General features: G+C 41.3%; 2 protein-coding genes across 2 annotated transcripts in view; both read left to right on the forward strand.

Moving 5' to 3' along the window:
- TLR1 (toll like receptor 1) overlaps positions 1-5,480 on the forward strand; it is a 30,554-nt gene extending 25,074 nt beyond the window's left edge. Inside the window, exons 3-4 of the mRNA XM_088021219.1 lie at positions 1,026-1,125; positions 2,426-5,480. The gene's annotated coding sequence lies outside the window, so the exon portion shown is untranslated. The remainder of the gene's footprint in view (positions 1-1,025; positions 1,126-2,425) is intronic.
- TLR10 (toll like receptor 10) lies at positions 2,485-5,480 on the forward strand. Its single transcript, XM_028126671.2, is given in 1 exon segment — positions 2,485-5,480. A coding segment is annotated over 1 exon segment (2,430 nt). The 3' UTR covers positions 4,915-5,480.
- Positions 5,481-27,824: the final 22,344 nt, after the last annotated feature.

The following is a 27,824-nucleotide window of genomic DNA, read 5'->3' on the forward strand; positions in this document are numbered from 1 at the left end:
TTTCTGGGTACTGGGACTATGGCAGTGAATAGAACAGATAGAACTTCTCTTCCTACACAGCTTACATTCTAGTAAGGGGATAAGAAAAGAGAGATTATGAACAAAATGTTAGGTGGTGAGAAGGGCTAGAAAGAAAAATAACTTTACGATAAGGAGAATAGAGAGCAATTAGGGAGTGGTATTTTGTAGAGGGTGGTCAAAAACTGTCTTTCTGATATGGTGACCATCATGCAGAGATGTCAAGGGAGTGAGGGAGCATGCCACTTGTCATCTGGGGAAAGTGTATTCTGGAAAGAGAACAGCAAGTACAAGTTCAAAGATCTGATGTGGGAGCACGCTTGGAAAGTGTAAAGAATGACCAGACAAGAGTTGGGAGATATGGATTGAAGATGTCAGATCTTGCAAGGACTTGGGATTTTCCTCTGGTTGAAATAAGAAACCAGTGGAGGATTTGGAGTAGAGAAGTGGCAGAGTCTGATGTGCATTTTAAAGATTCCTCTGTCTGTTGGGAGGAAATGACTGAAGAGGCATAAGGTTGGTAGGAAAGGCCCCCTGGGACTCTATCGAGAAAGAAGGCAGTAGGGGAGGTGGGGAGAAGAAGTTAGAGTCTAATATTAAATTCATAAACTCTTAAACTTTATGTTCTCCCGCACCAGGCACTGGGAAAATACCAAAGCAAGGTAAATGGCTTGGTGAGTTTTCCTGCTTATCCATGCATGTGTCCAATACACACCTACCTTCACTTTCTTCAGATTTGTCACTCCTACAGACAAGCAGGAAGAACAAAGGATATACTCCATGGGAAGATATAGTGTAGTGAGACCTCTCTGGGCTATTCACATTGTCCCATTGTTCTGAGGAGCTGTGTGTGTGTGTGTGTGTGTGTGTGTGTGTGTGCGCGCACACGCGTGCGCGCGCACGCACGCGCCCATGTACCTGTGCAGGCATGGTGTATATATTTTGGCACTGTAGAAAGCCCCCAAGAAATGGAAACTGCTTTCATCATTATTGCTATTATTTGGCAGTGATCCAGATTGCTTTTGCCACCAACCTGAAGACATATGCAGCCATAAAGACAGGAACCATTCTGTTTGTTTCTATGTTTTGGACCTGCCATTATAATGGGTAAGTGTTGTTGAAAATCAGATATTAGGTCAAAGGACTCTCTCTGTCCACAAATATAAAAGTTGAGGAACAATTCCTTAACATTAATTCAGGAGCCCATAGTATTTGGTAATAAAAAATTACTTCATTGGGAACTTAAAACCTGCACATAGATGTTTATAGCTGTTGCAGTCATAACTGCCAAAACTTGGAAGCAACCAAGACGTCCTTCAGTAGGTGAATGGATGAGTAAACTATGGTACATCCAGATAATGGAATACTACTCTGTTCTAAAAAGGAATGAGCTATCAAACTATGCGAAGACATGGAGGAACTTTAAACGCAAATTAGTAAGAGAAAGAAGCTGATCTGGAAAAGCTACATACTGTATGTTTCCAGCTATATGCTATTCTGAAAAAGACAAAACTATGGAGACAATAAAAACATCAGAGGTTGCCAGGGGTTGTGGAGCAGGGGGAAGATGAATAGGCAGAGCACAGAGGAATTTTAGGGCAGTGAATGTATGCATAATGATGAGTGCATGTCATTATACATTTGTCCCAACTCATAGAACGTCCAACACCAAGAGTTTGAACTGTAATGTCAGTTATGGACACTGAGTGATGACAATGTGTCAATGTAGGTCCATCAATTGTAACAAATGTGCCACACTGATGGGGCATGTTGATAATGGGGGAGGCTGTGCATGTGTGGAGGTAGGGGGATATGGAAAATCTCTGTACCTTCCCCTCAATTTTGCTGTCAGCCTTAAACTTCTCTAAAATAGAGTAAAGCCTTACAAATTTTTACTTTCAATTTTCTTAAAGCCTCAGGCTATCAAAATGGCCCAGAATGGAGAAGGTTGCGTATGACCTGGCAATGAAATTCCTAAGTTGAACAGGGAGAAAGGCACTTATGCCGACTATTATATATCTCCCTTCTGGGATTCCTGATTTGCATCAGCGGTGGGGATGTGGCACAGAAACTAGCTTGGAAATCTATAACCCAAGCTCTCAGATCAAATCAAAGACTCAATATACAGGTTAGAACCCTATTCCAAACTCTTGGTGAATAGAGTCAAATTTTGTGATTAAAAATATTCTATACTGGGGCACCTGGGAAACTCAGTTTAGTGTACAATTCTTGATCTCAGCTCAGGTTTTGATCTCAAGGTCGTGAGTTCAAGCCTCACGTTGGGCTCCATGCTGGGAATGGAGCCTACTTAAAATAATCAAACAAACAAATAAATAATCATCCTATAGGATTTAATAAATGACATAACCACTTTATACTATATGCTTAATATTATATGTCTTTCTAGGATTTTGAACTCATCATCATTCACATGAGGGAACCAGTGATAGAATCCTTGGAATTACAATGAAACATATCAGAAGCATTTACGTATTTTGTAGTATTGCTATGTCAGTGCAGGGCTGGGCTTCAAAGCTGCCAGAAGAAAGGGAGTTAACGACCAATTTCTCCAACATGTCCCTAAGAAAGATTCCTGCAGACTTGACCCCAACCACAACCACACTGGATTTATCCTACAACCTCCTTTCTCAACTCCAGAGTTCAGATTTTCGTTCTGTCTCTAAACTGAAAGTTTTGATTCTATGCCATAACAGAATCCAAGAGCTGGATATCAAGACCTTTGAATTCAACAGAGAGTTAAGATATTTAGATTTGTCTTATAACAGATTGAAGATTGTAACTTGGTATTCACTGGCAGGTCTCAGACATTTAGATCTTTCTTTCAATGACTTTGACACCGTGCCTATCTGTGAGGAAACTGGCAACATGTCACATTTGGAAATCTTAGGTTTAAGTGGGGCAAAAATACAAAAATCAGATTTCCAGAAAATTGCTCATTTGCATCTAAATACTGTCTTCTTAGGATTGAGAAGTCTTTCTCATTATGAAGAAGGTAGCCTGCCCATCTTAAACACAACAAAACTTCACATTGTTTTACCAATGAACACAAATTTCTGGGTTCTTTTGCGTGATGGAATCAAGACTTCGAAAGTACTAGAAATGACAAATATAAATGGCAAAAGCCAATTTGCAAGTTATGAAACTCAACACGATCTTACTCTAGAGGATTCCAAGACCTCTATTCTATTACTTAACAAAGTTGACTTACTCTGGGATGACCTTCTCCTAATCTTCCAGTTTGTTTGGCATACATCAGTAGAATGCTTCCAAATCCAACATCTGACTTTTGGAGGCAAGGTTTATCTTGACCACAATTCATTTGATTACTCAAATACTGTAATGAGAACTATGAAATTGGAGCACGTACAGTTCAGAATTTTTTCTATTCCACAGGAGAGGATCTACTTGCTTTTTACCCAAATGGATATAGAAAACCTGACTATATCAGATGCACAGATACCACACATGTTGTTTCCTGTTTATCCTACAAGGTTCCAATATTTAAATTTTGCTGATAATATCTTAACGGATGACCTGTTTAAGCAACCTATCCAATTGCCTCATTTGAAAACTCTCATTTTGAAGGGCAACAAATTGGAGACACTTTCTTTAGTGAGTTTCTTTGCCAACAACACATCCTTGAGGCACTTAGATCTGAGCCAGAATCTGTTACAACATGAAAATGATGAAAATTGCTTTTGGCCAGAAACCTTGATCACTATGAACCTGTCATCCAACGAACTTGCTGATTCTGTTTTCAGGTGCTTGCCCAGAAGTATTCAAATACTTGACCTGAGTAATAACAAAATTCAAACTGTCCCTAAAGAGATTATTCATCTGAAGTCTTTGCAAGTGCTAAGTCTTGCATTTAACTTTCTAACCGATCTTCCTGGGTGCAATCATTTCAGAAAACTCTCAGTTCTGAACATTGAAATGAACTTAATTTTCAGCCCATCTCTGGATTTTTTTCAGAGCTGTCAGGAAGTTAAGACTCTGAATGCAGGAAGAAATCCATTCCGGTGTACTTGCGAATTAAGAGATTTCATTCAGCTTGAAAAATATTCAGAGAGCATGATGATCGGATGGTCAGATTCGTACATCTGTGAATACCCTTTGAATCTAAAGGGGACTCGGTTAAAAGATGTTCATCTTCCTGAGTTATCTTGCAACACAGCTCTGTTGATTGTCACCATTGCGGTTATCATGCTAGTTCTGGGGATGGCTGTGGCCTTCTGCTGCTTTTACTTTGACCTGCCCTGGTATCTCAGGATTCTGGGTCAATGGACACAGACATTGCAGAGGATTAGAAAGACAACCCAAGAACAACTCAGGGGAAATGTCCGGTTCCATGTGTTTATTTCATACTGTGAACATGATTCTACCTGGGTGAAGCATGAATTAATCCCCAATCTAGAGAAAGAAGAGAAATTGATTTGCCTTCATGAGGGAAACTTTGACCCTGGCAAGAGCATTACTGAAAATATCATAAACTGCATTGAGAAAAGCTGTAAGTCCATCTTTGTTTTGTCTCCCAACTTTGTCCAGAGTGAGTGGTACCATTATGAACTCTACTTTGCCCACCACAGTCTCTTCCATGAAAATTCTGATTACATAATTTTTATCTTACTGGAACCCATTCCACTCTACTGCATTCCTACCAGGTATCCTAAACTGAAAGCTCTTCTGGCAAAAAAAGCATACTTGGAATGGCCCAAGGATAGGCATAAATGTAGACTTTTTTGGGCAAATCTTCGAGCTACTATTAAGGTTAACTTATTAGGAACCAGAGAGATGTGTGAACTACAGACATTTGTGGAGCTGAATGAAGAGTCTTGAGGTTCTGCAATCTCTCTGATAAGAACAGACTGCCTATAAAATCCTCTCATCCCCTAGGGAAATTTGGGCCTGCATACACTGTTGGGATAGAAGTTGATACACGTTTATGATGGTAATATGGCAATATCATTAAAATGAAAAATGATTATTATTTTCATGTCAGTTCCTGGAAGGATTTCTAAGAATGTATACTACAGAAACACAAGTTTGCAAAGGCTTATGTAAAAAGGTGTTCATCCCAGCATTGTTTATAATCATGAAAAATTGAAAAGAGCTCACATTTCCTCGAATAAAGGTTGATTCAATAAATTATAGTTCATTAATGCAACAAAATATTACACAGCCATTAAAAAGAATGAGATAATTCTATATTTACTGGTAGGGGGAAAATTATACTAATATGGTGGTTTATATGTTGAAATAAAAGTCTCAATGAATCTACACCAGTACCTTGGTATAGTAACCGTGGTTTGAGTCTGGGAGGTTGTATTACAGAAAACATTTGATTTCTATGTTGTATATTTCTATAGCATTGGAATTGCTTAAGTGAATCTGTATTTCTTTTGTAGGTAGAAAAGAACAATAAAGATAATTTTTAAAGCCTATACATCCTATTCATTTTGCTTGATTCTTCCTTTCTAGTCTCACCAGTCATAGAACGAAAACAAGCTTTTCTAAATACTGTAAAATTATATGTTACTTCCCTGATTAGAAATGTGACTTCCCTGATTACAAAAATTTCTGTGGCTTGGGATGCCTGGGTGGCTCAGTTGGTTAAGAAAAATTTCTGTGACTTACACTCCTATAAAGGAAGAAAACAGCCATATTGAAAATCTGACACCCATCTCCTCTACCTCCATGCATCCTATCATTGAGCCCTAGCAAGTTATTGGACCTTTCCCAGAACATTCGGTCTCTTTGGTATCATGACTGATTGTTGAGGGAATCTTACATATCTTTCAAGGTACAATCCAAATGTCAACTCTTTTTTGAAAACTTCCTCACTTCCAAGTACGATGCTCCTTGATGCTCCATAACACTTCATACATACTTCTATCACCACACTGATCATTTATGTTTTTAAAGTTTCCCTTTCTTATTAGACTATGAGCTCCTCAAAGGCTAGGACAGACTTCCCTCTGCCCTTATTTTCAGCAGCCATTTGCTCAGTCCCTGGTTCAGAAAAGGTGTCAGTGAATGTTTATGTTAGGTAAGCTGGAGGAACGCAGCGGGGACCCAACTGGCTTCAGGATAGAAAGTCAGCTGAGGAGACCGAGAATCCAGAATTGAAGGATTTCTGAGTATAGCTTGAATCATGTGAAATTGCCAGTATGTGGTTGCTCTTGGCCTATAAGAACATCTACTTTATCTCATTCAATCGAGTAAAACCAATCTTTTAAGCAGGGTAAAATTGGACTCTGCTTCTATTTTATTTCCTCATAGTTGTGGTCTTATGAATTCCTCATGCTAGTAGTCATTTGAGAAATTGTAATCAAGATGGTCAACCTGAGAGTATAGGGACAGAGTGGGGTGTCATTCTCCAAGCCAGGTTGTGCTACCATTCGGCTAATGACCAGTCTTACTTACTCCTTACTATGAGGAGCTAGAGCTCAGTAGCCTTGAGGCTGAGTGTCTCTCTTCTTCCCCCCTGGTGAGCCCATAAGTCTGTTTGGTAGAAGGGGAAATCCAAGGAAACCACAGTGCAGGCAGACCAGAAAATGGGGAGAACGCAGTTCCAACCAGGCTTTCAGCATCTGGGCCACTGTTATTAGTGTGATTCATGACTTCTGGGTGAGTCAGACACTGCAGGAAGATTTTGTAAATTTTGAGTAAATGACTCGGTGTGAGACTCTCACTGTTAAAGATTACTTAATTGGGAACATACAAAGTAGGTAACATTAGCCCTAAAGTCACCAGGATTGAGTTATTCCCTGGTAGAATCCTCAGTTTAGTAATACAGTTTTAAAAATAAATGTACTTTTTCACAGCTAAAAAAAAATAGCACATCAGGCTTAGCTGTCAGTAACTTTTGTTTCAGCAGCTGGACTACCCTTAAATCTTACCTATCAGACCATTGTACTATTCCTTTCTCAGAAACTCAGATACCATCAAGGATGTCCTACTCTGCTTGGTTTTGACTCTTATGGCTCATACCGGAAAATGAATTTTCCATAAGTTTAATATTGGGGTTTGAGATAGAGGTAGCACCTAGCCTTGTGCAAACCTGATGATATACTTTCACCCAAGACATTCTGGATTTCATCAAGGGACCCACTCTCCTCAAGCATGACATTGATGAGGAAGTAAGCATTATACAGACTGCATGCTGCAATGGAACCCTGTGTAATGACACTGATCATGTTTTGAAAGTGATTTCAGGTTTCGTGAAGTCGCAAGTTGCTTTTCATTTCCTTGCCATTTGTCAACCTGGAGCTTCTTCCATTTTTTTCCCCCAAGGATACTGAGCTCTATCAATATTGTTCAAGTCTGGCTTGGATTCTTCAGGGTGCCTTCACAACTACTGGGCATCTCTGCAGATAAATGACGATCTTTTCAGGATGCCAAGAGTCCAGTGTTGACGATGTTCTATACTCTATAAACATGACAAAGAGGTCTATACGAACATGGGATTATAATCCTCTACTTCCAAGTGGTTTGGAGGGAGAAGAATTTTAAATGTAATTTATGGCAAATGTTCCCTGAGGTTCAACTCTTTTATGAATTATAATGAACCATTCAAGAAAAGCATGGACTAGGAATATTTAAACTGAGTGAGAGTTTAGAGCTTACCAAGTATAACTCTCACTTTTAAGTGGGAAATTGAGGCTTGGGAATTTTAAATGACTCACATGAGCCTGAGGTCAAACATTAGTCTTTCAACTCTTCGACTGAAGAGGCTTTTCTTTCCAATCTAGGACAAGGTGCCTCTTAATTTTATTATCTTGATCCTTTTGTTTCCATTCTCAACAATAGGGCCCTGGGTTGGGCCCTTTGCATATCCTGCTTATGCTGTCCATAATTATTTGTGCCTGAACTCTGCAGTCTTTCCCTACTGCCTCACACTTCTTCCCCCATGCCAGCGCCCAGCTCTTAGGAGAGCCTTCCTTGAAATTCTAAGTCCTTCTTAGGGTCTGGTACTGCCAAGATTGGCAGCGTCCTTTACGCGATATATCCCCGGTCCAGGCCCAGACCCCCAGGGGTCCTGGTCTTCACTGCCCCCTTAAAGATGCTTTTTGACCCTCTGTCTTGCACATGAGGTCAACCAAGTATTCTGAGGAGCTCTGGAACTCATGCCTATGGGGTCCTCTCAGAGTCTGGTGGTTGAGCCCCCATTTGAGTTCGACAATCTGGCAAGCAGATCACTCCTGCTGGCTGAAGCAGTGTGGGATAACCGAAGACTGGGCCACCAGAATACTGCGAACACACTGATCTGAGGTGACTCTCACATTGAACACAAGATGGCTTCAGGGGTCAGAGCCACCAATAGTCTTCCACCAGTCCTCGGGCTTGAGCTACCAGGGTGGGCTTATGTCCCTCTGTGTTTTGACTGTGGTGCCACCTCTTGTCTCTAGACACCTTAGGATAGCAAGCACGGTGGCAGGTGTCTTTCTCCCTGCGCTCCGCCTCTTCCACCAACCTCTGGCATCCAGGGTGATAACCACCACTGCTGTAGGCTCTGTGTCACGTGTTAGGTAGTCTTTCAAGGATGGTTTTCAGACTGAACACCAATGGGCCTTCCAATCAATGTCCTCTCTTACCTGCCACTGATGCAGTGACACTGAGCTCTCCCTAACCTAAGCCACGCTGAAGAGGGAAGTACAAACTCCCTATCTTGCAGGAGTAGGATGGTGCTTCTCTCCTCACGCATGAACCCCTCACCTAACCCCCCGACTGGTGTTAGTGTGTGGAAGGCAAGCGTTCCGTCAATATCAAAAGAGCTCCCATTCTGAGAATGCGATGATTACTACCTCAAGAATCCAGGAGAAGACAAGACTGGAAAATACCTTGTTCTATGCTTACAGCATCCAATCCTGAATGGTAAACAGGACCAGAAAAAGAATATCGATTCACATTTACCTACATATTTTGGGGAAGGTTCACATCGATGAAGCAGAGTACCAACTTTGAGAAAGAGTCATTGGAAGGCAGTATGGCTGAATGATACCATATCATGGCGAACAATGTGACCAGCATTACAGACATGCTATTGGGGAACTTCAGAGGCTAGAAGAGCTATCCTGTTTAATGTAAGCAGGCTCTGAAGACCCAGGTCCTCGTGATTAATTACAGCACTGCTACCATTTTCTCCTGGTGGGACATATAAAATTAACCAGGGAGAGTGCATTGGACAACAAAACACCTGAAGGGATGGTTCCTGGATTTGAACAAGAAGAGATGGTACTTGGACCCTACAAAGAATCTTTCAATGTGCCAACTGGACAATAAGCAATACATAAATAACTCTTTTCTATCCATCTTCATGAATAAGACACTGTACCTCTCATGGGTCCATATATTTTGAAACATTTTTAAATCAAATTATTTATATGGACAGGAGCCCTACATTGCAAAAAATATTTTCCCAGGGCCCTGAACACCCTGCGGTCAGCTCTGAGAAGGAGAATATCCTGCCTTATGCAGCCAGAACTTACCTTGCTTCTTATTTCTTGGCTGCTCAACTTGTTCTGGTTTTTGCATAAGTTGTTGACAGCAGGAGAGTTTTGTCTCAAGTGCTAATGGGTCCTGTGGTGAGATTCAGTGGTAAGACTGAAGGATCTGACAGAGTGGCAAAGGCAAATTTCTAGTACCACAGTATTAAGATTATTAGTAGTTCCTCCTATGGTTTTTATAAAAAATTGAAAGGAAGCGAGACATTTCTTATTTTATGTCTTGATGGGTGAAAGCTCCACATTATTAAGTTCTGTTCTCCCTATGGAAGATGTTAGATTTTTCGTTGGGCCTGGGAACTTTCTAAACCTAATGACCTGAAGTACTTAAGTTCCTGGCAGCAGTACCTTTGACCCTGGGGAAAAAATAGGGCAGAGAAAAAAGCTATATATATATACTAGGTTAGTTCCAATTGTCCATTAGGGCCAATGTCTTCTTTTGATTCCTGAACTCATGAGTCCTGGGGAGATCCAGAGACCCATAAGCCCTCACCCTCCACCTGATTCTTTGATTTCTGGAAAAGAGTTGAGTCAGTGTCCCTGATACTGCTTTTAGTATGATGGCCCTGTGTGTAATAATACAAATTGCTAACCCTTCTTGAGGTTTATATGGGCCAGCCACTGCTCAAAGGATGTCGTGAGTTATCCTTGCTAATTCTCATAGATCTATGAATTAAATTTTATCATTATTCTCATGGAAGAGACAAATACCCAAGGTGCCCAAAAGTTAAGGTTTCATGGATAATAAATGACAGTAACCTAAGGCAATCTGATTATAGAGCCTGCTTTCCTATCTACCATTCTATGCTGCCTCCCAAGAGCTTGCTAAATATTGGCTTCATTCGTATTTATATTCACCATGAAAATACTTGTTCCTTCTACACCATATTTTTGGATGGAGGTGTCTTGTTGCTTAAGAGTGATTCTCATTATTTAGTGTAAAACCCAAATGCCGCCAGGCCTCACTGTAGCTAAAATAAGGCACATCAACATCAGTGACCCCCCCAAGTTCTTGTTCTTGCCCCCGCCGCTTAAGCAGCACTTCTGGTCCTCCTGCAAAGGTCCCCGTGAGTAGCGCTAGGAGATCTCAAGGAGGCTCAGTTTTGTTCGCGCATCATACTGTCACCTACACTCACCATTTGGCGTCACCGTAGTCGTCTGGCCACTCTAGTTAACTCAGGTGGCTAGAACTGTGGCCTTTCAAAGCCCTTGAAAGAGCCTTGCACTATTGACATTGCTGAATGAAGGTGTCTCCTAAATGATGCTAATGTCCGTGCTGAGGTGTTTTCTCCCAACAACCCCAAATTCATTTATCCTTGAGGTGAGGAGAGGAGCCATGCTTCCCAAAACAGGGTGTCAACATTCCAGCATTCCAAAGCTGTAATGCCGGAATCTAGAATCTCACCAAGTCAACATCACTCATCATCAGGGAAATGCAAATCAAAACCACAATGAGATATCACTTCACACCTGTTAGAATGGCCATTAACAAAAAAGACAGCAAATAACAAGCGTTGGCTAGGATGTGGAGAAAAGGGAACCCCTTGTTGGTGAGAATGTAAATTAGTGCAGCCACTATGGAAAATAGTATGGAGGTTCCTCAAAAAAATAAATAAATAAAAAATAGAAGTACCATATGATCCAGCAATTCCAAAGAAAATGAGAACACTAACTAGAAAAGATTCCTGTGCCCCCATGCTCACTGCAACGTTAGTCACAACAGCCAAGATAGGGCAACAACCAAAGTGTCCATTAATGGATGAATGGATAAAGAAAGTGTGGTATAAATATATGATGGGATAGTATTTGGCCATAAAAAGGGAAGGAAATCCTGCCATTTGTGGCACCATGAATGGACCCTGAGGGCATTAAGCTAAGTGAAATAAGTCACACAGAGAAAGACAAATGCTGAACAGTCTCACTTGGGTGTGCAATCTAAAATACAAAACAAAAACCAAACAAATACCAAGCTCATAGATACAGAGAACAGATTGGTGGTAGCCAAAGGCTGGCGGGTGGTGGGTGAAATGAGTGAAGGGGGTCACAAGGTACAAACTGCCAGTTAGAAAATGAACAAGTCCTAGGGATGTAACATACCTCATGATGACTACAGTTAATAATAACAATGTATTGCATGTTTGAAAGTTGCTAGTAGGGTAGATCTTAAAAGTTCTTATCCCAAGAAAAAAAGGTTTTGTAACTACGTATGATGATGGACGTTAACTAGATTTATTGTGGTGATCATTTCAGAGTATATACAAATTTCGAATCATGTTTTACACCTGAAGCTAATGTAAGGTTATATATCAATCATGTCTCGATTTAAAAAACTGGAGAGAAAAATAAGAATCATACTAGTGTTTACAGTTTACTTAAAAATAATTTGAAATCTAATGTCATATTAAATGACCCTGTTAGAGAATAGATAAATAAACCTCTAAAAACAAAACTGAAAGTTATTCAGTTGGGTACACATAAATATACATCATAAACCACCAAATCTGTAACAGTCAATTAACTTTTTTAAAAATAAAAAGTGGCTATATACACAACGTCAGAAAGCTTCACGATTAAAGAGGCACTAATGAGAGAGGAAAAACACTGCATATTCATTACAATAAAAATAGTGCTATGAGTATGTGTAATCAACCTAATGAACTGGTGAAAATTACTATTACAACATGAAAATTAAAATTTCCGTTCATTTTCAAAACATTTCCAAATACTTATTTGGGCTCTTTTCTATAATATTTTTCTGAAAAGCAAAAGTGAAAAAAAATCACTAAATCTTTTGATACTTAATAATAAATTTATGAGGGTGAAATTGAGAATACTTAGCCAATTGGGCAAAGATAAATTTTGGTCCTTTGCTGCTTCCCTTTCAGTTTTTGTCCATTATCGTTCCAGGGTTCACAGTCGTGCAGAGACCACAAAGTCTCTATGTCACGTTTCTTAGTCTTTGTAATTTATCTAGTGAAGTTGAATTAAAACTTAAAAACATTTTATTCTTTAGAAAGTTCAAAAAATCTGCTCCCCCAAGCCAAGCATGTGATTTATATAATGAAAACAAATAGTTGAATTACATATGTTATGCCAGATTAAAAAAAAAATCTCTGTCCTCAAAAGCAGGTGTGCACATCTCAGCACCCCAAAGCCTCAGTGCTGGGATCCAGAGTTTTATTGAGTCTCTCAGGAAATCTGTGTGGCACTCACTCACTCCTAACCTTTGTGGGAGCTCCAAACCAGTCCAGGGGGCAAGGAGTATGATCAGCACCCCATTCCTCCCATCTTCCTTAGTCCTTCCCACCTCTCCTCTGCAACCCCACCCCCTGGCCCCCCACCAAGTACTCTTTCCTCCTACCTATGCACATCAATATACGCATATAAACGGGGAGGGAGTGAACATCATCCAAATAGCCCAACCTCTATTCCCAGTTTGGATTCAGTTAGAACACACTGCTACATATTTTGTAAAACAAATTGGATGGGGAGGTTTGCCCCATACGGAAGCCTAGGAGAGGCTGGAGGAGGGCAAATGAATAAATTCTGCATTGTCAGAACCTTAGAAAACCGTAGACCCAACTTCTTCCTGAGGCTTTATAAGCAGGAAGCTCGCTAAGTTTGCAACTGGCTTGATATAATAGCTAAAAACGGACAAGATAGAATTTCGCTTTTAATTTTTAAATCTCTCAGTCTTAAAACTTAGCTTCAGGCCCCAAACTAAAAAGGACAAAAAGGATATACGAAGATCATGAAAAAGGAAAAACAGAAAGAAAGAAAAAGAGAGAAAGGGACCAAGAAGAAAAAGAAACACGGCTGGGGCCAGCTATAATGCAACTTCTCATTTTGCAGCGTTCATCTAACCTTAAAGCAACGTCCCCGGGGAAGTCAAAGGCCCGGCCCTGGGGTTTACCAGGAGTTTCACTTCACTGGTTCCTCCTCACCGGCCCTTGCAGGCGTGGAAAGCAGAAGTTTGCGACATTAAAATAGATCCCATTGTGCATGCAAGAGTAATACCATCAGCAAAGCATCTCTTCCTGTTAGTTCACTTCTTCAATTCTCAGCTTGGTTCTTTGCAACCCAATTAGATGCGCTCTGTCAGAAACCCTGCCTTGGCTTGAGCGAGAAGCTTTACAGGGTTTGCTGAAGCATCTGACCCTTTACTGTTTTGTAATTTCTGCAATAAATTCCTTAATGAGCCCCTGTGCCAGAGTGAGAAGAACAGGAAAAAAACCATTCTGACCTTCTCCAGAGCTCACCTTGACCCGGGGCACCTGTCACATCAGTCATTCTTCAGAGGGCAGACCTGCAAGGGGACCCAGGGCATTGGGATGTTACAAGAGAGCTGCCCTGATTTTCCTTTTGTTGTTTCTCATTTTTCTTTCTTTTTCCTCTTCACTACCTCGGAAAGGCATAGAAGGAAGCCGCTTTTCGGGTCGACTCAATTCTTATTCCTGTTTCCAAATCAGAAACAACTGGGAAACAAAACAAAACAAAACAAAAAAAAACAGTTGGAAACCAGGGAAAATCGCTTGAAAGCCAGAACCTTGCTGCAGCCTCAGCATCACACCTGAGAGCTTGTTAGCGGCCTCACTGAAAGCTTATTAGAAATGCAGTATTTCAGGATCCATCCCAGACCTACGGAGTTAGAATCTGCATTTTAACAAGCACCCCCCGCTGATTCCTATGTACAATAAGGTTTGAGAAACTTGGAAAACTTTACAAACGAACTCGTCTTGCCCCACAGGGACGTGCCCTTGTGTAAAATTTTGGGGTCACAGCGACACCTTGTGGTTTCTTTGGTAGTTGCTGTTGTGCTTTCTGGTAGGCAAGCTGCCTCTGAAGGCGGTCGGTTCATTCATCACTGGAGCGACAGGTGACCTTGTACCAGCGCCCAGAGGTCTCCGCGTTCTGCCTCTCTCCACCACGCTGGCAACTAAAGGGATAGAGGCCCTCTTCGAAGGATGTCTTCTGCTGAAGCTCAGGAAGGCCGAGAGGCTTAGCCCATTTTCTGCAGTCGAAACAGCAGGACAACAGATCTCAAAGCATTTCTTTACCCTTCACAAGACTTTTCATAAAATTCACAAAGCCATTAAAACTCAGAGGCACAAGATGGTTTTAGAGATCATCCAGATGCGTGGTCCTCGCCTTTCAGGGATGACGAACACTGTATATTATAGTTGATATTACTGAACATTTACTTTCAAGCACTGGTCTAAGCACCTGCATGCATTAAGTCGCTTAAACTCCACAAGCCAGTGAGGCAGGTGATACATACTATCTCTATTCTGTAGCTCCTCATCTGATAATTTTGTTAGTCGTTGGTGGTGGTTGAGAAAAATCTATACTAACAAGAAACTATTATGATGAATCTAGTAACTCTTGAAAATGAATTTGCATTGGATGAAACCCAATGGCTTATATATGGATTTGGGGAAGAACAGTGCATATGAATAAGCTTTGTTATCTACCCAGCCTCAGACTGTGCTTGGGCACACACAGACTTGTGGCCCTCTTGCAACAGCTCCAAGGCTCTCCAAAGGATTCATAGCCCACAGGCTGGGAATCCCCAGTGTAGAAGCACCCCCCGAATGCCTTATTGATGCCATACCATACAATCCTGAACACACCTGATTTCATCTGGTCTCTGGTGCCTTGGCCTTGGATGGCAGACTTCGGGGAGTAGCAGATGAGGAAATTGACTTCAGAGAAGTTGCCTATGGCTACACTTCTAGCTTGAAAAATTACACTATCGAGACAGAGTCCATGGCCAATCTCTCTGTTCTGTTCTCCAGCCTATACACCCTAGCAAGAATAATTTTCCTAAAGCACAGTTTTGTTTGGGTTATTCTCCAACTCAAAATTACCCCCAATTACATCCAGCTAGCTACGTAAGATAAAGCCCATTCTGATTACCTTGGTTTTCAAAGCAAAAATCTTACACCAACCAACCTGCTTGTCGCTACTCTTTTCATGTCTCCTATGCCGTCTAGACTATTCCTATTGTCCTTTGTGTTGTCAGGCCTCAGAGGAGACCTCTAGGAGGCCAGCTGGTGGCTACGGTGACCCTCCCTAGGAAGCACTGCCTTGGTTAAGTCACTTGGAATGCAGAGTTAGATCCTACATAGACATAGGAAAAGTCAGACAGCCTTCTCTCAAGAGCACACACAAGTTTACTGTAAAAAATATAATTACTGATTTGACCATGAAGTGCGCACGCTGGTGGGTGTTCTGTTCTGATGGCCCTTATTGGAAGAAATAGCATAACCAGAAGGTAGCTTGGTCAGCATGAGTCTTAGGCATTTCTTATTTCTGGCTGCCCAGTACCAATTCCCTCTTCCTAAAAAATACATTATTTCCTTTTGAGACATCCTCTCTTCACACTGGTGAATATAGTCTGGGAGACAGTGACTAAAATTCTGGCACTTTCTGGTTAGTGGGTAGAGAGGTGGCCCAGGCTCTTAGAACAGTAGATAATTGCATGCTGTCTTCCTGGTATTTCAATCTTGACCAGAGGATCAAAGAAATAGAAAAGAATTCTATTTCGTCCCCACGGTGGTGCCCTGGTCTTCCGGAGCCTTCTTTTAGACTTCCTGGTGGTCTTCAAATCCTACCCCCCAAGGGGGTGGGGGGATTGGATCACTGGGTGATGGACATTAAGGAGGGCGCGTGATGTAATGAGCACTGGGTAATATATAAGGACTGATGAAACACTGAACTCAGCTCTGAAACTGATAATATACTATATGTTAATTAATTGAATTTAAATTTAAAAAAATTTTTTTAAATCCTATCCTCCAGAAATATCCTAGTTCCTGCCTGTTTCCAAGCTTCCACTTCATTGATTCTGTGAGACCTCAGCATCCTTCCAAAAAAAAAAAAAATTCTTTTGAATTAATTAATATGCTAGTCAACTATTGCTAGAATATGTCATATTAAAAAACAACCCTCAAAATCTCTGTTGTTTATACCAACTAGAATTTATTTTCCGAAGTCCGAGTTCTGTTGGTCAGCCGTGGCAGTGGTGCTTCAGACTTCAGGTCCAGATAGGTCTGTTCCACGGCCCTCTAATTTGAGGACAGAAGCAGCTACTCGGGACGTGCTCTTCTCATGATAGGTGGTGGACGGCAAGGTAGCCCTCACAAGCACATTTTAAAAACTCTGTCCAGTGGGGCGCCCGGGTGGCTCCGTCGTTAAGCGTCTGCTTTCGGCTCAGGTCATGGTCCCAGGGTCCTGGGATCGAGCCCCCTCCCTGCTCCGCGGGAAGCCTGCTTCTCCCTCTCCTGCTCCCCGTGCTTGTGTTCCCTCTCTCGCTGTGTGTCTCTCTGTCAAGTAAATAAAATAAAATCTTTAAAAAAAATAAAAATAAAAAACTCTGTCTAGCATCATCTATGTTAGCCTGCATTTCATTGGCCAAAGCAAGTTACGTGGTCAAACTTGATCTAATCTGTATTATTCTTTACTCCACCCGCCAGCACCGCGAAGTCCCTATTGAAAGGGCATCCATCTTCTTCTTCTTCTTCTTTTTTTTTTTTAACATATAATGTATTATTTGTTTCAGAGTACAGGTCTGTGGGAAGGGAAAAATGAAGGGGAGTAAGTCGGAGGGGGAGACGAACCATGAGAGACGATGGACTCTGAGAAACAAACTGAGGGTTCTAGCGGGGAGGGGGGTGGGGGGATGGGTTAGCCCGGTGATGGGTATTAAGGAGGGCACGTACTGCATGGAGCACTGGGTGTTATGCACAAACAATGAATCATGGAACACTACATCAAAAACTAATGATGTGATTACGGTGATTAACATAACATAATAAAATAAAATTAAAAAAAAAAAGAAAGGGCATCCATGTATTTGTATTCTGTTAGGAGGAAAGGGTGCAAAATTAGGACCATTAACCTACCTTGGTTAGCCAGAAAATAATAAAATGTTAACATTATGTTAAGTGGTTAACATAATGTTAAATTAATTTTAAACATAGTTAATTTTATCATTCTTTGCCTTTAGGGTTTGTGCTGTCCAACTCCAGTTTAAAAAATTTCTGGTCCTTTGACCCAGGAATATCATTTAGTCCACAGTCCAGCTGAGGCAGGGACCCAACTTTGAATCTTTGCTAATGGCTGACCAACTGGCCCAGGCTTGGTTTTTTGTTTGTTTGTTTGTTTGTTGTTTTTTATTTTTTAAGATTTATTGATTTATTTATTTGAAAGAGAGAGAGCACATGGGGGGTGGGAGGGGTGGAGAGGGAGAGAGAATCTCCAGCAGATTCCCCGATAAGCATGGAGCCTGCCGGGCTGGTCCCAGGACCCTGAGATCATGACTTGAGCCAAAAACCAAGAGTTGGCCGGTTAACCGACTGAGCCACTCAGGCGCCCTGCAGCCTTGTTTTTTGAATACTTCATCTTATTCTCAGCGATCTGTAATGCCACCTTTGGGACCAAGTTTCCATAAATGCAGGAGTGTCTTGCTGGATTCTCTCTTCTGCTTCATTATTCTGTTCATCAACTTCTGTGCTGATACCGCCACACTTCCCAATTATTCCATCTTTAATCTTTATTTAGAATCAGCTTGTCAAGTTCCACATATGCACACTAAAAATACTGATCAACATTTTAGGTGGAATTTCTTTGAATTAAAGATTAATATGGCGGGAAAGAGGGTTTTCAAGATAATAAATCTTCCTCCCCACGGAGGGTCTCTAATTACGTTCTGCAAAATTTTATAATTTTCTTCTTGTAGCACGCACACTATTTGTTAGATTTATTCCTAGAGATTTTATTTTGTGCTATGATTTAAATGTGGTCTTATAAAAATTACATCTTTTAACTATTTGCTGCACACATATATGTAGAATATAATCAATTTTTGTAGATTGCACTCAAAGCCAGCAACCTTTATCATATAGCTAACATTTGTATAATCCTTACCATGTGTCAGGCATTGTCTTAAGCATTTTTTATGTATGGAATACTTTCAAGTCCACAATGACTTTCTGAAGGAGGTATTATTATTATAACTACTCATATATGAGGGAACTGATGATATCCAGGGAAGAGCAGAGAGATTAAATAAATAGTCCAAGATCATAAATGGCGAAGCCAGGATTCAAACTCATTGTCCACTGTCCAGGGCGATAACCACAACACCATATTTGCCTCTTAACCTTGTTAAGCCCTTGCCTTTATGCAAATGATTTACTTGTCTGTTCTTTTAGAAAACCACAGAAACAGTGAGTACTTTAAAAAAAGCAACTAGCAAATACATGGTTAAGACCCTAGTGAAGCTATGCAAGGGGTGCATGGCTTGAGTGTGTGTGTGTGTGTGTGTGTGTGTGTGTATGTGTGTGTAGGAGGAACTTCATAAAGAGCAGCATCCTCAGAGCGAATGGAATTCCCCAAACCTTTGGGATTGCTGGTATACTTCCCGTAGGAGCTGGGCATTTCAGGCTATGTGGCGCTGGCCATGACAGGGCCTCCCTGGAGAGGCCAGCAGGCTCCAGAGAGGCCTGAATGGGGAAAGAAGCCTGGGGCCCGAGTGCAACAGACAGTGTCAAATGACAGGCCCTCTCCTTCCCCACCCCACCCCTGGATTTGTGCTGAATCAAAGGGCCATTCAGGCCCCTCCCTTTCACAGAGGGAGGCCAAAGGGGGCCATCCCTGGAGGCTGAAATGCAACAATCCCCTGGGCTTCTGCTCCAAACAGGCTTGGGTTTGAAACCACAGTATACTTGGCGCTGGTTTTACACACACTACTTTCCTAGTGCTGGGGGGGAAAAAAAAAGAATTAGTCGGATGAAAGGGGGAGGTCTGGAAGGAGGGGGAATTCTTTTTCCAGTCTAGTGAATGAGGTTAATAAGTGGAAAAATAAAACTACTCTCCGTGAAGGGTCTTTGGAAGGGTTACCAGGCCACAGTAATTAAAAGCAAATTAAAGGGCTATATCATTCATGCAGCCTCTCAGCCCCGAGGGAGCTGAGTCTGCTTCAGGGCAGCGCAGGGAGCGTGGGGAGGAGGGAGACCGGGGAGGACTGCGCGTGCTCGCATGTGGGGCAGCAACCAATGAAAAGCAGGGATCCCTGCCTAGGTCTCCCTCTGTGGCATCCCAAATGCTACCGTCGTGAATTAGGGAATTGATTGAATGATCATCTTCCAAAACCCCAGCAGGAATTGGACATTTGTTGACACATTTCCGAGGAATGTTTTTAGCACTTCGTGTCATGTGAAAAAAAAACCCACACCAAACCAGCCTTGGTTTTGGTCATCTTGAGGGAGTCACTGGATTCTCTGGCTCTCAGTTTCCTCTCTGTACAAGGAAGGTGCAAACTCGATCAATTTCCTTCCCAAACAGTGCTCTCCTAAGTCTTCTCTGAAGGAAGGGAAATAGAAATAGTCATTAAACAATTCAGCCCTTTTTGCTTCTGTCATTTTTGACCTCAGACCATTTGCAACACCAGCTGGTTGAGCAGTTAATTCTAACCAGTCCCGTCTCTGTGACATGCTAACGCTGTCACCAATTCCAGGTGACCCCAGGGGTCAGAGACACTGCCCGGGTTTGGCCCCTATTGCCACCTTGTGGGAGGTGTGGAAGGTTCCTGCCAGCCTCGTGTCTTTCTCAAGGAGGCTGACTTGTGACAAGCCAGCTGGGCGGTAAGAACTCGTAGCTTCCGAGCTAGCGGAGGGAGCCTGGTGGCCTACATTGAAGTGGTATCCCAGAGATCTACATCTGTATTTTCACAAATGCAGGGGAGATATTGCATGAGATTCTGCAACAATTAACACTTTCCCTGTGAAACCGTTCTTGAACTCCAAAGTAGTGTTATGATGTCCTTCCTTTGTTTTCCAAAGCACCCTGGCTATTTGCTACCCAAGAACCTAAAATTGTTAGTGGTCGGGCATGTTTACCTACTCTTCTTGTACACTTTCTTTGGTTTTGAGGTCAGAAACCATTGGCTTTTCACTAGGAATCCCCAGGACCTCGCAAAGTCCTTGCCCTACAAAGGGGATGGTGTTTTCCAAAAATAGCAACAGCAATATTTCCAGCATCACGAGTTCTTCCACAAACTTTCCCCTCCTCTGGGAGTCAGGGGGACTCTGTGACTGCCTCAACAAATCGAATCCTGCAGAATGCTTGATTTCCAAGGCTAGATTAGAAAAAGAAATAAGGATTTTCTGCCTGATGCTGCCTCCCTTGGGATGTTTACCCTTGAAACCAGCCACTGGGTTGTGGGGAGCAAACATGCCCCCAGCGGACAGCCAGCTACCACTGCCCGATGGATGATTGAAGGCACCTTCCGGTGATTCCATCCTATAGACTTCAAGTCTTGCCATTGTAGGGCAAGACAAGGTGTCCCTAGTCTGTCAGGTCCAAATTCTGGACCCACAGAATCGGTGAGCATAATGAATGTTCGCCCCGCCCCTCTAAGTATTGGGGTTATTACTCAGCCCTAGTATTTGGAACAGTGGTCAAGGATCAACACTACATATATCAGTGAATGGCCGCCCATGGGCCCTAGGAGATCCCCGCACCCTCCTAGGAGGTAGAAAAGAGATAGAACTATCCCAGGAAATAAGTGGAAATGTACTATGTTTCTCTAAGGTTTTAAGGCATAAATATCTATAAATACCTACTATACTGTAATAGAAAAGATTCTTTTAAAAATCAGGACTCTACAAAAAAATGCAAGTATCAGCTATGGCAATACATAAGTGTATGAAATCATATTTTGCAATACATAAGGGTATCAAATAATCACACTGTATCCCTTAAACTTACACAATGTTATATGTCAATTATATCTCAATTAAGGTGGAAGAAACAAACAAACAAAAAATCAGGTTTCTATCAAGCCATGAAAAGACATGGAGGAAACTTCAATGCATATTACTAGTGAAAGAAGCCAATCTGAAGAGCCGATCGATTGTGATTCCAGCTAATACGACCTTCTGAAAAAGGTGGAACTATGGAAGCAGTAAAAAATATCAGTGGTTGCCAAAGGTTAGGGGGGAGAGAATGAATAGGCAGAGCACACTGGGTTTTTAGGGCACTGAGACTATTCTATTTACTGTAATGGTGGATCCGTGTTATCATATATCCAAACCTATAGAATGTACAACACTAAGAGTGAACACTAAGGTAAACTACAGGCTTTGTTGGTTTTCAGTGTTGGTTTCTAAATTCAGTATCAGTTTCTAGATTGTAACAATGTCAGTGTTGGTTTTGAAATTGTAACAAATGTACCTCTCTTGCTGAAGGTGGCGTCATCTGTGCTTGGGTAGGACAGGAAGTATACGGGAGGTATCTGTATTTTCTATTTAGTTATGTTTTCTTTCCATTCAATTTTGCTGTAAAACTAAACCGCTCTAAAAAATAAAGGCTAGGGGCACCTGGCTGGCTCAGTCAGTAGAGTATTCGACTCTTGATCTCAGGGTCGTGAGTTTGATCCGCATGTTGGATCGTAGAGATTACTTTAGAAATAAATTAAATTAAAAATAAAGGCTATTTTTTAAAAAGGTCATTTAAATAGGGTCTTATTTGTTTAAGAGCCTAGGGATGCCTTCTTCCCTCTCCCCAGCCTTCTTGCAAATAAACAAGCTGTGGATTTTTAGCGTTTGCATCACTGCCTTGGAGCTTGAGGGTAAAGTCCGACCACGTACATCCCGGGTTAATTTACCTGGGGACTTAGTCTTTCCTTCCTTCCTTTCTTTGGTGTGCTGCATGTTATCTGGGAGCTGATCTGTTTCTAACATAATTTAAGGAGTCCTCTGTTTTTGCCTTGAGTGACAGGGAAAATACTTGAGCCTTAGAAGGCACAGAAGAAAATGAATGGCTTAGGAGGAGATTAAAACAAGGACTCCAGGGCACTTTGAATAATGAATTAAGCCTCCATTATTCTTGTTTCTCTAACAGTTATTAATTAGTAACTGTTTTCCATAAAAATATCAGTGGGATCGTCATTCTTAAAACTGGCCAACATAAACGTGATGTTTAATTTTGTGTTGTAATTAAAATTAGATGTTATAATTGGCTTTTATTGTTATGTCTATTTATTTAATAGGTATCTCCTCGGAAGGTAGAGCAGCTGACCATGTAGTTTCCAGATTATCTGGATGGCAGGTTAATTTATATGCACATGTGTATGTATACACACTTGCCAAACATCTTGGAAGAAGAGTGGGTGTCTCTCTGCACCACAGAAACTTCCAACCTCCATGCAGCAGAGATCGGATGGCAGTTTCAATGGGCTGGGGCACCGCAGGACAGGGAAATGCATGGCCAGAAGCCTAGGCTGACAAGAGGGAAGTCTGAGAGTTGCTTTCTGTACATTTTTCACATAGAAATGATTACAACAGGTAGATTCTTTTTATTAGTAAAAAATATTTTAAGAATGTGCATTTGTTAATTGGTTTTTCAGTTTTGTCAGTGTTCAACATGTACAAAGGTTAACATGTCAAATGGTTTTATTTATTTTTAATTTTTTAAAAGATTTTATTTATTTATTTGAGAGAGAGAGAGAGCCCGGGGCAGTGGGGGGCAGAGGGAGAAGCAGACTCCGGGCTGAGTGCAGAGCCTGACTCGGGACTCGATCCAGGGATCCTGAGATCACGACCTGAGCCAAAGTCAGACGCTTAACTGACTGAGCCACCTAGGCGTCCCTCAAATGGTTTTATAAGGCTTTAATTGAAAACCAGCCATCCCCTGCTGTCCCTTTCCATTCCTGCTTTCCTCTCAACACAGATGATCACTTCTGTTTCTTAAAGCTGTTTCTTGTGGAGTTTGTCTCATATTTCTAAAATGTATGCTTGTACTACTATTTTTCATACCCTCATCTGTAAAATGGGTTTCACAACCTCATACGTTTGGTGTGAGCATTAAAAGGAATTAATTCAGGATGCCTGGCTGGCTAGTCAGTAGATCAGGTGACTCTTGATCTTGGAGTCATGGTTCAAGCCCCACACTGGGCATAGAGCTTACTTAAAAAAAAAAAAAAAGAAATTAAAAAAGGGAATTCATTCATAAAAAGGACTTTTAACAGTGCCTGGCACTGTTGTTATGTTAACTTTTTGCTTTTAGTTATTACCTATTGTCTTCTTACCATAAAAACATTATATTTAGCTGTGTTATACAACACCCCCCTTTACACACACACACACACACACACACACACACACACACACAGTTTCCCCTCCTGGCCAGTATTTTTTTATCATAAGTTTTTAAGACCTATATTTAGTGTTTACATTATTATAACCTTGAGTATCTATAGTTGAATCACATAGAATATTATGATTACATTTTCTTTCCTACTTGTGTTAATCATTATCTTTTTTTTTACTTGTTTATTTGCTTAGTACAATTCTGACACCAATTCCAATGTGTGTATTTTTTCCACACAAGACAAAAACTTCTCAGACACCAGCTAAGTGTCCTACAATTCAATTCAATCCCGACACTGTCAACCCGGAGACAGTGTCAGATCCCACAGGTGAAGGGGCCAGTCCTGCAGGACTGCCCTCTCTCCCACTTCAGAGGCCAATAGCAAGTCCAGATTGTCCCCTGTGCTTCTGACCCACCAGCTATCAATCAGAGGTTCCCATGGCCCCCTTCCTGAATTCAGTTAATTTGCTCACGTGGCTCACAGAGCTCAGAGAAACATTTTACTTGCTAGATTACCAGTTCTTCATAAAAGAATATAACTCAGGAACAGCCAGATGGGACAGCTTCATAGGGCGAGGTGTGGGGAAAGGGTGAGGAAACTCCACGCCCTGCCCAAGCAGGCTACCCTTCATGAATATCCATGTGTTCATCAACCCCATCCTTTTGGGTAATGATGGAGGCTCTATGACCTAGGCATGATTAATTATCACTGGTCTTTGGTGGCTAATTCATCCTCCAGCCCCTTTCCCCTCCCTGGTGGTTGGGGGGGTGGGACTGAAAGTTCTAACCCTCCAATCACGTGGTTCATTCCCTGGCAACCAGCCCCCAACGGTAGGTTACCCAGGGGCTTTCCTCATCAACATGATGAGTCACCTCATCAACATCACAAAAGACACGTGTGTCGCTCTAATCAGGAACTTCCAAGGGTTTTAGGAGCTCTGTGCCAGGAACAGGGACAAAGACCAAATATATATTTATTATAAATCATAATGTCACACTTTACGTTCTATGGACCATGACTTCAATCATTCCCAACCCCTCCACCAGAAATCTCTTCTCAATATGTTCTAAAAGTGTAAACGTTTGGGGGGAGGCTATCCTTCCCAGGGCTCTCGCTCTCTCCTCGCGCTGTACTATGACTGGTGGTTCTCTAAGTGGGCTGCACAGCTGTCCCCCTCGGATTGCCTTTTACTATCAACCTCAAAATTCCTTTCCGTTCTCCTCTACGGTAGATCCTCTTTTTTTTCCCTCCCATGAAATCTTCTTTCTTGCTTTCCATTTGCCTTTTGAGTGAGCACATCCTTCAACAGCTTCTAGGTTATGAATGTCTAAAAAATTATCTCACCCTCATACACGATTGATGGCTGGACTAGGTATAGAATTCTAAGTTGAAAATATTTTCCCCTAAGAAGTGTGAAGACATTGTTTTTTCCCTAGCTTCCGGTGCAGCTCTTGAGAAGCTCCTGAGAAGTCTCTTATTTTTTGAATGAGTCTAGTTACTTCATCTCTGGATGTGTTTAGAATCTTTGCTTTGTCCTTGGAATTCCAAAATTTTATAATTATGTGTCTTGGTGTGGGACTTTTAAAATCTATTATGCAGTGGGGTCCCTGGGTGGTTCAGTCGGTTAAGCAACTGACTCTTGATTTCAGCTCAGGTCACGATCTCAGGGTCATGAGATCAAGCCCTGTGTTGGGCTCTGTGCTCAGCAGGGAGTCTGCTTGAGAGTCTCTCTCTTCCTCTTCTTCTACCCCTCCCTCCATGCTCCCTCTCTCTAAAATAAAATGAATAAATTTTTTTTTAAAAATAAAATCTATTATACAGGGAACTCAATGAGTCCTCTCAATATGAAAACTCATGTACTTCATGTCTGAGAATTTTTTCTTAAATTACCTTTGAATATTTCAATCCCTCTATTTCCTCTGTTTTCTTGTTCTGCAACTTCTATTTTATTCAAACATTGTAAATTTTGGTCTGGTCTCCAAATTTTCTTCATTTTTTCCTCTTATATTTCCATCTCTGATATTTTTCTGCTTTCTGGCATATTTCTCAAAATTTATCTTCCAACCTTTCTATTGTATTTTGCATGTCTGCTGTCATAGTTAATTTCCAAGAGCTTTTATATAACCTCCTCATTTCCTTCTTTTTTTTCCCCCTGAGCATATTAATGACAGTATCCTGAGGTTTTCTTCTGCCCTTTGCATTATTTCTATTTCTACTGAGCTCTTCAAAAAAAAAAAAATATTGTTTTGATCTCAGTTTTCCTATTAGAAAGTTTTCTCAGATGTTTGGTCATCCTTAGCTCCCATTTCATCTTTAAGAGTAAGGCACCAAAAAATGGATGGGAAGCTATGTGGGGGTGTGTGTGAGTGAGTGAGTGTGTGTGTGTGTGTGTGTGTGTGTGTGCGTGTCCATGTACATACATGTGGTGTTGGGAGCTATAGGGAGCTTGCCAATGGGCAGAATTTTCTTTAGGGTGATCTTGCTGGGCTGTCAGCAATCCAAGACTGGAGTGGTGGAAAGGCGGTAAGGGCCCACAGTTTAGGAAGTAAAATTCTACTTCATCCTCAATTTCTGTTTGGTGCCCTGCCCTGACGTCACTGAACCTGAGTCTCTCTGGCCTCCCTTCTTTAGAGAGTCAGGCTCTGGATTTCTGAGGGGGATGGTAAAGGGTTGACAGACCTCAGTGGGAGTGTCTGTGTACCTCTTCTACGAACTTGTACCTTCTGTTCTCAGCCTCACTTTCAGCCCAGAGCCACCAACTCCAGAGGCTTACCAAGGTTCTGTGACAAATCAGCTGCCTCCAGGCTGCCCCAATGTTAGCAGTTCAGCCTCCTTTGGTCAGCTGAGTCTGAAGCACAAGTTCATAAGCTTCCCAGCTTCCAAAATATTTATTTCCTTTTCCACTTTATTTTCCTTTTGTTCTTGTGAATATATATATACATATATACATATATATATATATATATTCACTGTCATTTAGTGGAACTGGTGGTGGGGGGGCAGGTTTGGGGAGACACAAACCTGTAAATGATATTTTCAGCTTGCCACAATTAGGATTTTTGAGTGATAGAATTCAGTATAATGGTAAAATATAAACTGAGCTGCATTAATTTATTAATGCATTAATTTATCAATTGATTCCTATTGGATTCAGTGTTTACTTTTAAAATTTCCTGGGAGTGGGAGAGCTGGTTGTTTTTATAGGGTTTTATAGTTCCATAGGACAGTGTCCTATTTGTGTTGCATGTTTAGATCAGGGGGAAAAAAGCACTGGAAATCAATAAATCATCTCAAGCATTAGAAAAAGAATAGCAAATTATACTCAAAGAAGCAGATGGAAGGAAATCGCAAAGATAAAAGCAAAATGGGGATGCCTAGGAGGCTCCGTTGTTTATGTATCTGACTCTTAGTTTCAGCTCAGGCCTTGATCTCAGGGTCATGAGTTCAAGCCCTGTGTTGGGCTCCACACTGGGTGTGGAGCCTACTTAAAAAAAAAAAAAAATCAAAATGAACTGGGAAACAATGCACAATAGAGAAATTCAGCAAAGTCAAAAGTAAATCCTGGTGATACTGATCATAAACAAAAAAAGAGAAGACCTAAATTACCAATATTAGAAGTGAAAAAAAAAAAGGACTTCACCTTAGAGACTAACAACATCATATCATGAACCATTACATATTCAAGAGTTTTATATAAATTTGACAAATTCTTAGAAAAATAACCTGCAAAATAGACTTTAGGTATCTGAATAGCTCTTTAAATTTTTTTAAAAAAATTGAATCTGTAATTTAATCATTCTCATAAAAAACAAACAAAACAAAACCCTCCAGGCTAAAATTTGGCCAGAGCTTTAAGAAATAAGACCAGTTTGACAAAAAATCTGCTAGAGGACAGAAAAAGTGGAACAATTTGCAAGCTGTTTTAAGAGGCCAGCACACCCTTGGCACCGAAATCTGACAAGGACATTATAAGAAAAGAAAACTAGAGGCCAATTCCACACATACATGAAAAAAATCCAGAATAGAGTATTAGTAACCTGTACCCAGGCCAACTTCCTGCTGATAACATTTCAGCTGTTCAGAACGCCAGGTTCCGTTTGTTCCAGAGTTGAAGGTGGTGGCCATGT

Source organism: Eumetopias jubatus, unplaced genomic scaffold (assembly GCF_037043125.1).
Source record: "Eumetopias jubatus isolate StellerSeaLion01/CBP00866 unplaced genomic scaffold, mEumJub1_p1.0 scaffold_2, whole genome shotgun sequence".
In the NCBI taxonomy this organism is placed as follows: domain Eukaryota; kingdom Metazoa; phylum Chordata; class Mammalia; order Carnivora; family Otariidae; genus Eumetopias; species Eumetopias jubatus.